General features: G+C 51.1%; 2 protein-coding genes across 7 annotated transcripts in view; one reads left to right on the top strand and one right to left on the bottom strand.

Annotated features, from left to right (window-relative positions):
- The window catches only part of TBC1D16 (TBC1 domain family member 16), a 28,457-nt gene extending 27,029 nt beyond the window's left edge, over positions 1-1,428 (bottom strand). Inside the window, exon 1 of one of the 3 annotated variants that reach the window (XM_065035144.1) lies at positions 1,405-1,428. The gene's annotated coding sequence lies outside the window, so the exon portion shown is untranslated. Of the gene's footprint in view, positions 1-1,123; positions 1,269-1,404 lie in introns of those variants that run through there. The other 2 variants (XM_065035146.1, XM_065035143.1) reach the window with 2 other exon arrangements.
- Positions 1,389-12,159, top strand: CCDC40 (coiled-coil domain 40 molecular ruler complex subunit). Of its 4 annotated transcripts, none has more exons than XM_065035138.1 (19): positions 1,389-1,637; positions 1,864-1,989; positions 2,649-2,759; positions 3,167-3,352; positions 3,869-3,952; positions 4,032-4,251; positions 4,475-4,632; positions 5,411-5,533; positions 5,889-6,010; positions 6,729-6,972; positions 7,081-7,263; positions 7,974-8,219; positions 8,982-9,195; positions 9,699-9,868; positions 9,992-10,083; positions 10,210-10,330; positions 10,984-11,172; positions 11,390-11,548; positions 11,814-12,159. In XM_065035138.1, exons 2-19 carry the CDS (start codon positions 1,891-1,893, stop codon positions 12,057-12,059), a joined length of 2,967 nt encoding a protein of 988 aa, XP_064891210.1. In that variant the 5' UTR covers positions 1,389-1,637; positions 1,864-1,890; the 3' UTR covers positions 12,060-12,159. The 4 variants fall into 4 exon arrangements, with proteins under 4 accessions (XP_064891210.1, XP_064891209.1, XP_064891212.1 ...); XM_065035137.1 differs by having other exon boundaries at positions 2,649-2,774; XM_065035140.1 differs by lacking the exon at positions 1,864-1,989.
- The last annotated feature ends 236 nt before the right edge of the window (positions 12,160-12,395 follow it).

Below are 12,395 nucleotides of genomic sequence, written 5' to 3'. Positions count from 1 at the left end.
TCCCAGCTGAGAAGGTAAAAGAGGGACAGCAGACTAAATACTGCAGGTTTGTGACTCAGAGATAAAAAGGGGAATGAAATGCTGCTCCCGGCCACACCTGCTTAGGCATGAAAAGCAAACAAAACGCTTCCCACCCCTCAGCACTAAAAGTCACATCGCAACACGCACTTCGGTGCCGAAAATTTATTTGTGCCATATGTCGCTCCATCCCAAGATTATACATCATTTCATGTTACCGAACTGGAGTGCTCGTGCAGTAGGTAACACTTTCATGGCTTTTTATTTCCAGCATGCTGTAGCTGTGGCCTGATAACACACACAGCACCAGATCCCCAAATAGCAGCAGTTAAAAAATCCCAGGAGCCTGGTTTCACAGCTGAACTGATGAACGAACGGCAAAGCCTTTTCCAAATACAACAGACATCAGATTACTTCCTATTTAGAGTAGCGACCAAGAACATAACACCTTTGCAAAACAAGCTAGCAGTCCAAGAGCAGAAAACACGGGCAGCCCTCGGAGGGGAAGACGCAGAGTTATTTTACAGTGTCAGCAACACAGCGAGCAATACATCAACGCAGAACCCCTGCCCGGAGCGCCACAAGGCCATACATCAAATAATCACCAGGGATCCCGACCATCCATCTTCACGTCCCCGCTCACAACAGAACTCGGTAAACTACGAGGTAGATATTGGGGTAATTTGAGAAACCACCTTCCCCAAAGTGAGGAAAATCCTGAAATACCCCACGCGGCACCCAGACCAGCAGAGCACGGAGTTTCACAATTACTTCTCCGAGCCGGCCCCGCACCGAGCGCCCGGGGCTCCGAGGGCACCGGCAGCGCCGCGCCCGCCCCCAGCCCCTCCGGGCAGCGCGGGCGGCAGCGGCGGGAGGGAAGACAAAGAACGGGATACAAACATGGACGCGGCACCGGGAGGGAGAACCGGGGACCTCGGCCCCGAACCCGTGTGACAGTCACGCGAGTGACGGGCACCCGGCTCGTGGACCCGGGTGGGCTGGGACAGCCGCTGCCGCCCACCGCAGCCCCGAGTACGGCCCCGGCCCAGCCGCACGGAGCCGGCGGTACCGCTCAACGCGCCTCGCGCAGCCCCGCCGCTTTTACCGGCAACGACGAGCCCGGGGAAACTTCTGGCAGCTCCCGCGGCTGGACGGCCCGACCCGGCCCCGGGCGGGACACGAACCGGTGACCCCCGCGCCCCCACCGGGCCCTGCGCGGGACCGCCGCTCCGCCCGGGGGCGTGTCCGTCCGGCGGACCCGCCCACCCCACCCGCGTGACCCGGGGGAGCCCGGCAACCTCCTCAGGCGGGGCCGCCTCCGCGAAGGACGGGCAAAGAGGGGTTCCCCCAGCACGCCGTGCCCCGCCTGGCTCCCGCCGCCGGTACCTGCTGCCCAGCACCGGGGCCATGGCGGCCGAGACGCCGCGGGCCTCGCCCGGGCCCGGCGGGCTGAGGTAGAGTGGCCCGAGGTAGCGCGGCCCGAGCGCCCCCCCCTCGCGGGCTGAGGTGGTGCGGCCCGAGTACCCCCTCGCGGGCTGAGGTGGTGCGGCCCGCAGTGCTCACGTGACCTGGTGTTGACGCGTCGCCTGGCAACGGGAAGATGGTGCGGCCGGCGGCGGGTGAGTGCGGGGCTGGGCTGCGGCCTGGAACCGCCCGGGATCGGCTCCCGGTACCGCCCCCGGTACCGCCCGGCCTCCCCGGGCCGCGTGTGCCCGTGCCCAGCCCCACGGCGGGGCCGGCCTGCAGCCGGCGGGGCGAGGGGCCCGGGACCGGGACCGGGCGCGGGGCCGCTCGGCCACTCACTCGCTCGCTCGCTCTCTCTCCCGCGGGCCGCTCCGGTTGCAGGCAGAGCCCAACCGCAGCCCCAGCACCATGGAGGAGGCCCCCGGTGCCGCAGCAGAGGGATCTGGAGTGGAATTCGGCTCCGCTGAGCAGAATATAGTCCGAGTTCCGTCACGTCTTGCTATGGAGGTGATTTATTTGGAATGCTCACAGGGCAGCGTGTTCCCATCTGTTCCTTACACAGTGGCGTCTTTGTGGGCGCAGTTTCAATAGGCAGAAGTGAAACAAGCGAGCAGTTATTGCAGAAAGTAAATTTAGTTGCAGTCCTGTGTAGCAACAACAATTTGGTGTTTCTCACTCAGCTCTTAGCACGTTTCTGCTGTAGACACTTCAAAAGGGTGTTGTCCCCATTTCCCTCATGCACATATTCGGGCTCTTTTTTTGAGGTTTGCTGGTGGTAAGTTTTCTTCTTCAGCTGGTATTTGAATTTGGCAAATGATGATATGACATAAACCAGTGTCTCTCTAAAAAGAAAGAAAGAATCATTTGGCTACTTGTAGTGCAAGCTGGAAGACTTTCTTTAATGAATTCCCAAAGGCCTTTTTTAAATAGATGTGAGCTAGAAACGCTTGTGAAATTTAAAGTGGTATGTAGAATTTCTGTCAGGATCTTTGCTATCTTAATGTTGCCTGGGTGACTGTTTTTGTGAATGAGACAGAACTCCTAAATTAAACCTTCTGTGCCCTGTGACAACAAGCTGTTGTTGCAGTACCGTAGCATTACCATGGAACAAAGTACCCAGCCCGCTGTGATGCTGCTGTTCTGCTTTTCCCTGGGTTGTGTGCCAGGCGGCAGGGATGGAGAGCGGGGGTGGCAATGAAGAGTCTGTTCCTCCGGAGCGCCAGGGAGAGACGTTTCCCCCAGCAGAAGCAGGACCCGCTGGAGCTACGGAGCCGTTCGTTAGTTCTGCACAAGTGAGACCCTGTGATGATATATATGATCTTCTTCACAGAATGCATGACCCATAGTTGTAACTTCAAATTCTCCTGGTGCAGTTTTATTGCTGCAAACACAAACCAGTCGGAATTGGAACAGAGAGAAGTTAATTGGGCAAGCACAGACTATGCAAAACCTCTGACAGAACCGGAGAGGTTCCCGTGTTGAGCTGTGCATGTGTAAAGTTTTATTTTATTGGGAGTGACACAGCTTTGCCAGTTTATCTGTATGCTGGTTTTAGAACAAGGCCCTCCTGTTGATTCTTGGTCTGCATGGTTCATGTCTCACAATGACAAAAATAAGCAGATTTTTAGGGGCAAACAGAGTTAGAATTGAAAAGCTGTTTCAGGTCATGGATTTTATGTTTCAGGAAAAATCTCCTGAGACTTTCTCGGACGAAGTGGAATTAGACAGTTGTCCTCCTGAGCTGGGTGCCATGGAGCAGGCAGTAGCAGACAGAGGAGGTGCCATCTGTGCGGCTGAGGAACATGAAACAAGCGGAAGAAGTGAAGAAACTGTAGAAGAAACAGAACTGGTTGTCTTGGATCCAGAACATGTGAGGAGTCCTCAAATCTTGTCGTTCTCTTTTGCAGACTTGCTATTTTTATTTGTATAAAATGCGCGAGGTAAATTGTAAGCAGTGGCTTAGCTGTATGCTAAAACTACATGTTTAGAAATGGCTTTTGCAGAAGAATAGTAACTCCGGAATGTGTCAACTCCCTCAATATTACCTCAAAGTTCCGGAGTGAGTGATGTAGTGGGCAAGTCTGATACTCTTCGGTACTCCTGAAAGAGAAGTACGTGCAGCAAGAGCCAGCGGACGGGTCCTCAGATCCTCTTCCAATATGTTTCTGACTTGCAAATATTCTCCACTGTCATTTTCTGATATCAACAAATAGCTGCTATTGTAATTCTTCTCACTCGTTGCAGTGAGTGTAGCTAAAATAAGAATGCAAGTGCCTATGGCTGAAAACATTGACGTTTTATTTAATAGTGGGAGGAGCAGTAAGGTTTCTTAATGATTTATTTACACAAGTATGTTAAAGTTTATCAACATCATACTTCTTTACAGCCTCTGATGAGAAGATTCCAGGCTGCCCTGAAGGATTACCTCACTAAGCAGATGGAAGAAGTGAACCTGGATCTCCGTGAGCTGGTATGCGGCATTCTTTCCTTGCCTTCCACAGCAGCCCATCCCTGCCCACGCTGCCAGCCCATTTCTGCTGTGTTTGCAGAGGACAGCCACGAGGCGGGGCAGCGCGCAGAGGGAAGAGCTGGGGGTGGTTCTGTACGGCGCGCAGCAGCAGCTGGCGCAGCTGCAGACGGACCTGCACCAGAGCCACGAGCGCTGCGCCCGGGCGGCCGCGGCGCGGCGGCGCCTGGAGGAGGAGCTGGAGGCCGTCAGGCTCACCTACAAGAAAACGTGGCAGGACACAGATGATGAACGCAAGAAAGGTGACTGAGGCAGTCCTTGCAGTATTTCCCAATTCTAGTACTACGTGGAGAAGTGAATTAGAATAGGAGTCAAGCATTGGATTGAAAAATACAGTAAAATTAATCAGGAATAGTGCACTCATTGGAAAGCTTGACAGATATTCCTGGTTGACATAATTTCACTGTTTGAAGTGCAGCTTACAAACATACCTCTCTGTAAATATTTTTCCTCCTGCCTCCGCAGTTTCTGCGATGCAGACCCAGGTTGAAAAGCTGGCCTTGCATCTCTTCTACGCGCAGAATATGGACGAGGAGATGCGTCATAATATCTTACTGATGAAACTGTCGGCAAGGAAGGCCGAGGCGGAGAAGGTCCAGGCTGAGGTGGAAAAGAAAAAACAGGTATCCAGTAAAACCGTTGTCTTTAAAGTAGATAAACGAATACAGATGAGAGTTGGTGGTGAGTTCTGGAGGATGTGCAAGGTGTGTGGGGATGTTTTTTCCCAATAACTGAAATATACCCACATGCTTTTCTGAAACTGAGAAGCATCCACACCCCTAAGCTGGTGGCACCTACTGCCCAAAGGTTTTTGCCAAGCCTTGTAACAGAGATCACTCTTCTCTCGAGAAAAGGGGGTGTGGGGACAGAAAGTTATTTAGTGAAGAAGGATCATATGTTCGAGTCTCAAGAATTTGAGTCAGAACGAGTTTCACAATGAAAAGCCAACTTTGGAGACGGAGCCGCTTTTGTGCTGGAGCTCCCTCTGCTGCCTTCTGCCCGCAGCAGGACGTGCTTGTTGACCAGGAGCTGCAGCCAGGGGAGATCAAATGCATTTAGGTAACTTTTAACAAAAGATTTAAAACCATGAAGTATTAAGATTGCCAGCTGCTGGAGGGGTGGCGCAAATAATCCACGCTGACAGGGACAAGTGCTGCTCCCGATCTGACATATTAACTACTGCAAATGGAATAATAACAAATCAGCAAAGAAGGTCTCATTCTCTTTAATGTTGTCATGTTGAGGAGTCACTTGTGTATGGATGGAAGGGTTTCAATAAGAATCAAATCTAATCCAGTTTCTAATTTAATCCTTTTTCTAGCCTATGTTGTTCTTGTAGAGTATAGTTGATGCAGACTGAGATTGTATTGCTTATCCTGCTCTTTGGCGCTGACTCTTTAGGATCTTCTAGTAGACCTCTTAACAAGAAGAGCCTACGAGCTACAAGAGCAGATTGCCCTGGTTGAAGCTCAGTGTGTGGCCCAGGCAGAGGACACAAAAGTAACTCGGCAAGCGGTCAATGAGGTAGGAGGCTGCTTTTTTTGCTTCTGGCTAACATTTCCCTCTGGAAGGACTGACCGCTTTGGCTCATGCTCACTGGTAGGTGCAGGCTAGGCCAGAGTTGTGCAGTTTGTTCCTGTTTGCAGGAATTAAGACTCTTTTTTTTTTCTTTAAGAATTGCCTGTAATTTCATCCCCCACCTTCTCAGCATTTTTTTCCAGACTTATGCTCTGTGGTCTGGTGTGACAATAAACATATTAATTGAAGCTGTTCCTGCCCAGCATATTATGAACAGAAGACAGAATATTGCATTGTAACATCAGTTTGGTTCTACAGCTTGGCGCAGGTTCATCCTGGCTCCCAATTCTCTCTTCCTCAGGCTTGTATGGAGATGCAGGCTATTAACGTGGAGAAGAAGCGACTGATGAACAACTGGAGTAGCAGCTTGGTTGGAATGAAGCAAAGAGACGAGGCCTATATTGCCACCCAGGAGCTGCTGAGGTGTGAGATGGGAAGGCAGCCCTGGGAGGGAGCTCAGGTGGTTTGCACAGGAGGGTTCCAGAAGGGGCAGCGTGGCTTTTGGCACGTTTATTCCTCTATGTGCAGGATATGTCAGGCAGAACAAGTTTGCTGCTCTAAAGCACATAATAAGGTTAAAGGATAAGAAGCACCATTCTTTGTTACTATTTTCTTTATCCAAACCACACCTCTCCCCTGAAATGTGTGGGGTTTTAAAAGCTGTTTAGAGTTATTCTATTCATATTTTATTCCTTTAAAAGAGTTCCTTCACCTTTGCAACATCTCCCAATCCAAAGACCTAGACAGCACGAAGGATTTCTCTGTTGCTTTCGGTCAGGATTTTGTGATGCCTTTCGAAATCTCCAGGAAAACCTTCCTGTTGTTGCCAAAGGAAGTTTTTGTTTGGTGCGCAGTCTTAAAGCTTGACCGATTCCCTGAGAACACACAATGTGCTTTTGTACGGTGGCATCCTGGGAAGAATGGGGGGCGGGGACAGGGCTGAAAGAAGGAATTAATTTCCCTACATACATTTCCTTTTAAATCTTAATGTCTCCATCCATCTTGTGATGACTCTGCACTGCCACAGCAGACTGGCCTTTACAAAGATCTTCCTTCACATTTGAAAAGAGGGATTTGTAGATGACCGTTAAGCACATGAATCAATCCCTGTGATGATTTTCCATCCTGTTTGCCTCTCCAGCAAGTACAGAGATGAGCTGAAGACCCTAGAAACGGACATCAATGGCTGTAGAAAGTCAATCAGGAAGGAGGAGGAGAAGAACGAGCTGCTTGTCACCATGCTGAGCCGTTCACAGAACAATGCCAAGACGACCACGAAGCTGATTGCCCGGTGCCTCTCGAGGCAGGAGGCCCTGAAGGCTGAACTGAGCACCTACGCCCGTGTTCTCCATGAGACAGAGCAGGCTCTCAGCAGGACCAAGATGGTGAGAGGAGTCACGTGGAAGAAGAATCCTTTGGAACTGCACACAGGTGTTTACTCCCCTTTCCCAAACAGCTGTAGTGATCCTCTCTCTGTCTTCCCTACCATTTAGGATCAAGCTACCCGTCTGCGTGAGTTGCTGTTCGTCCGCAAGGATATAGAGAGAGCAACGGATGCCAAAGAGCTGCTGGAGAATGAAATCATGGAGAAGGTTCAGGAACAGATGATGTCCAGCAAAGCCACAAATCACTTCTCGCAGCTGGCTGCAAAACTTCGCAGGAGAAGAACGGATCTGGTACGGTGTCTGTTCCGCCGGGGCAGGGGAAGGAGCCAGGCTGCGCCTTCACTCTGGTTTGTCCGTCTGCAACTGAGGCTCTGCTGAGTTTGCAACTCCAATTTAGTTCTTCAGTGATCTTATTGCAGGCGTCTGGTTCACATGAGGGAGTTGGGGCCAAAAAGGCCTGACACGTAACATACTATTCTTTACTTCAAAAAACGTGGCAAAATGATGAATTCTGGGCTTATTTACTGTAAAGTATTAACAGTTCTTATGTTCTGCAGGAAGACAGTGGCTATGTGGTAGTTCTGTACTCCACATTAGACTAACGTATCTCAGTACTACCTCATGGAAGGTGGTACGGGCATGCTCTGCTCTCAGTTTCTAAGTACGGAACAGTCAGACCAGTCCCCATGTTCTTCATGGCATGACAAGTTCTTCTCTTTGGGAGTGTGTGACTGGTGCAGATAGAAAAACGAGGAGATTCAGCCTAGTATCGACGGCTCCTTAGTGCTTTTCAGAGCCTTATGGCAGAGGTAAATCCTGCTGTCTTCTGTCACCAGAGGGAGAAGCAAAGGTCCAGAGAGGCTAAGTAGCTTGTTTATGGCTTGTGGGGTAGACCTGGGGGTAGAATCTAAAGCCCCTGACTCCTGTGCTTTGATGAGTGGGTATTACAAATCATTGAGTTGCTGCTGGTGTCACTCATCTGCTTTCTGTCTATTTCCAAGGAGCTGGATTTTTGCAAGGTTGAGAATGATATCGCCCAGGTTGTTCTGAATGCAACTCATACCACCGGCAGGCTGACAATTCTGCAAAAAACGCTTGGTGAGCTGGACAAGGAAATAAAAACCGTCCATGATCTGATCAGCCGCAGTGAGAGCGAGATTGCAAAGTGCCGTCTCCTGAGTGAGAACAAGCAGGTGGTCGTGATCCAGTGCAACAAGAGGCTGGAGGTGCTTCTTTCCCAGCTGGGGGTATGTACCTTTACATTTCAGTCCCAAACTTGACTTAATTCTTAGTGGTGGTGACTGCAGATGCTCATGATAAATGTAACTGCACAAGTGCTGGATAGTTAAAACCTTCAGACATCAGTATTGCAATTTAAAAGCTGCACTAGTTACTGTAGATGTTTATGTTTGTCAAACAGCTGTTAATGCATGTGAAGAGGAGCTGGCAGTGGGGAATTGTGAAATGAGGGTGTGCCTAGCACAGATTCTGCAGGGAGTTGTCTGCCCCTGATGAAATGTTCAATGACCTCAATACTCCAGGAGTAAATAGGGTCTCATTATAAAATACGCGGAGACCGACCCGGGGAGAATGGAACAGGCAGAGTGACTTACGGCACCTGGTGGTTGGTGCCATCAGATCGTTCCCAGATCGGTCCCTAACGCTGTAAGGCCTTTGTGGATACCCACATGGAACGAGGACTGTGGCACCCACTGCACAGACTCTGCAGTGTCCGGATGTGCCTGTTGTGGGACTTCAGGAGACCCTTTTGCCACGGAGCCTGAGAAAGTTTGGGGCTTCTGTTGCATTTGTTCCCGGAAGGTCAGGAATGATTAGTCTCATTCAGCCCATGGGAAATAGAGGCAGAAGGCGACTAACTGACAAAATAACAGTATTGTTGAAGTGTTTAGTAGGTGTCTCAGCAGCTGGACTGGCCTTCTGCCATGATGCTTGAAAAACGTGCTACAGCAGCTTCCGCCTGACTCATCCCAAACCTTGTCCGCATGCAGGGGAAAGAACTGGGACCCCTGGAGATTGAGATCAACAAGCTGACCAAGGAGATAGAAGAATGCAATTCTGAGCTGCTGATGCTGCAGAAGTACTGGCTCAATCTGCAGAAAGAGCTGGTGAAGTTAACGCAGGAACGGGAAGAGCAATTAGCCTCTTTGGACTTGTTGAAGAAGCGGCTCACAATAATGCAGCAGAAGAAAGTACGCACTGAAAGTAAGTCATTCCCCATTCTTACTTAAAACGTTCATCCGTGAATGGACAAAAAAGGAGCAAAGGCTTACAGACAGGTAGTGCCTGCCCTTCGCCGGAGAATGCCCTCGGTGCTGTGCGTGTGAGCAATAACGCAAGAGAGGCCAGTACTGCTCTCGGGGCTGCGAGCCAGGCACCTCCTGCTGGTTTGCATTTGTTATTTCCTATAATGATCGACTCTGCCGTCTTAACTGACACAGTCGAACCCTTAGTGATCACGCCATGTGCTGCACTTCATAATTAAAGTTTGCAAGTAGTTGGTGGGTAAATGATAGTTCTTTCCTTGGCCAAAACCACCTCCTTTCCACAATAGCCTCCTTTAAAGCCTTATTCGATTTTTGGACTAGTGGGAGGATGGCTGGGTACGTGGGACGCGGTGGCTCCCGTGCGGTGCTGGCCGTTTGCACCCCTTGCCTGAGCTCAGCCCAGCTCCTGGGAACTGGAGACTTTCTTCTGTTCGCCTCTAGATGAAATTCAGCAGGAAACAAAGGAACAGAAGGACCTGGAACGTCACATGAGGCACATGTCGAATGACTTGATAAAGTTGAATGTGCTGATCCACAAGAACAACAACAGCTTTGAGGAGCTGCAAAGCGGCAACATTATCACAGAGAACGAGTTCCTACGCTCTCTCAAGGTACAGAGGCTGGACATCTCATTTCCAGGTCTCAACTTCCCCTGCAGATTGGAGGCAAATAGTGATCCTGTAACTCTTCCTCAGTCTGACGATGTTGTATTGATTTACGCTTCTCAAACCTAGGCAGCAGAAAAAGAATCCCTTGAGCTGCAGGAGAAGCACGGTCAACTGGCTGAGGAGAAGGAAAGGCTCCTCAACAGCCTGGTGGAAGCAGAGTAGGTACCAGAGAGATTCTTGCTTTGTGCCACAGCCTTCGGACTTGAATGTGCACCCATGTTACCTTTCTGCTCCAGTCAGCAAACTCGCTGTTGCTCTCAGTCTTTCCCTTTCTGTCGTTGAAGGCACCAAATCATGCTGTGGGAGAAAAAGATCCAGCTGACAAAAGAGATGCGTGCGGCGATGGATTCTGAGACAGGAGAAGGCGAAATCCAGGCCATGAGAAGAGAGATTCACAGGATGCAAGTAAGTCACTGGGAGAGAAGACTGAGGAGGGGAAGCTGCACACAACGTATTGGGCTTTGGAGTTGCTGAAACATAAGGCAGGAGAAGAGAAACGGGCTGCAGAAGTGGCGCCTTGGAGGCCGTGGCAGTGCTGGACAGCTGGCCGCTCTGCAGGTCGAGTTAAATACACCCAGCACACACGCACTGTGCGTTCCTTGTGCCTGCTGTGGAACTGGCTGCAGCAGAATCCAGAGCTACCCGAGAAATCTGTTCAAAATGTAATACGTCTGCCACCTGATTTTGTGATCCAAATGTATAAGCAAAGAAATGTTGATTGCTAAATATTGCATCATCTTAATCATGGGTTAGGGAAATCTTCTGTCTTCTGGCAAAGCAACTTCTCCCTTCATTCTCGGGTTACTTCTGCTCTTCTGCTTTTGCTGTTGCCAGTGAGTTCCAGTGCAGCATTTTGAAGATGACTTTGGACAAGTAGCTAGTGCAGCCTCTGCCTTCCACGTCCACACAGGGCACCTGGTTGGATTGGAGCAAACTGGGCCAGGGCTCACGTGTATGTGGTTCATGTTGATGGGGAGTGTCACACAGAATACTTTGGTTAGATGCCATTCATAACCGTTCATTATTCTCAGCCTGTTTTGTGTGTTGATGAATGGCAGGTCCGCTATGGCCAGCTGATGAAGCAGCAGGAGAAGATGATTCGTGATATGGAGGCGTCTGTTTCTCGTAGAGAGACCATAGCGATTCGTGGAGAGGCTCAGAACAAAATGGACAAGAAGCGTATCTCCAGGAGTGACTTCCACCGCAAGAAACAGGAGCTGAGAAAGAAGATCAGCGAAACCCAGCAGGTGAGGAAGCGCAGCAGGGCTGCGAGCGCTCGCGTAGCCCGTGTCTGCCTCATCATCAGCTGTGTCAGGACTCAGGCCCTGCGCCTGCACACGTGCAGCACTGCGCAGGGGACACGCTTTGGAAAAATAATAGTTAAACAAAAAAGTTCTGGGAAGCTGGGAGTGCAGTTGAACTAAAGAACCGGAATCTGCCATTTCCTTCTCTTCCATTTACCAGAACACTGAAGACTGCAGCAGAGCCATCGTGGAGCTGGAGAGCACCCACGCGGCCCTCAGTGCCTCCCTGCTGGCCAAGCAGCAAGAGCTGTGCAGACTGCAGGCGGAGTCCGATGGGCTCGACTGGGACACAGAATGTCTTCGGAACACGAAGCGATGGGTGAGCGCGTCTGCCTCCCTGCAGCAGGCGGGCGGTACAGCCTGTCCTGGCCAGGCCTGCCTTGTGTGCGTGGTATTTCCCTGATCTCTGGAACTGTGTGACATGGGGATGCTGTTTTGCTGTTATAATGGGGGCTTCAGAGCAGCATCCTTCGTAAGGAGCCCTTCCCTCTCACATGCGACGGTTACAGTCCCTGTGACACGAATCCTGTATTTTTCTGTACTCAGTCTGCTGTCGCAGCAATTCCCGTTGTTCCTTTTCTCAGAACCTGTTGGAGATTGTGGCCTACCAGTCGCGCCAGAAGCATCTGCAGGCGCTGAAGGAGGGGAAGTACAGTCCCCTGTGCCGCACGGAACAGGCCTGGAGGGGCGAGCAGCAGAAACTGCAGGACCGGCTCCGCACCATTGACAGCATTGTCCACCGGGTCCAGCAGGAGCATCCTCAGCACCACAGGGCTCTGCAGTGGCTCCGACAGTGCCTGGGGTCCAGGCTCAGCTCGCAGGAAGCCTGACAGAGGCACAGAAAAATACATATAAAAGATGCATATATATATATATTCTTGTTCTGCTGGAGACTGCGGGCCTTGTCCCTGAATAAATATTTAAAAATAAGCGGTGTCATATTTATTAAACATTTAGCGTTGCAACTTTTTTGTGTTAGTTTTTGCGGGTGTTTACAGCCCCGTTCCCGTGCTGCGCCGGCCGCGGGGGTTCGGGGCTGGCGCAGCCTTGACCTTGAGGCCGGCGCGGCTTGTGCGCGACCTCCGGCCGCAGCAACGCTCCGCGGGGCGGCTCCGCGCCGGGGGGGGCGCCGCTCGGTGCCGCGGCCGAGTCCCGCCCCGCGGGCG

The sequence above is a fragment of the Columba livia genome, chromosome 18, assembly GCF_036013475.1.
Source record: "Columba livia isolate bColLiv1 breed racing homer chromosome 18, bColLiv1.pat.W.v2, whole genome shotgun sequence".
Classification (NCBI taxonomy): Eukaryota; Metazoa; Chordata; class Aves; order Columbiformes; family Columbidae; genus Columba; species Columba livia.
Note: the sequence above shows the minus strand (reverse complement) of the source record. Positions and strands in the feature narration are given on the sequence as shown.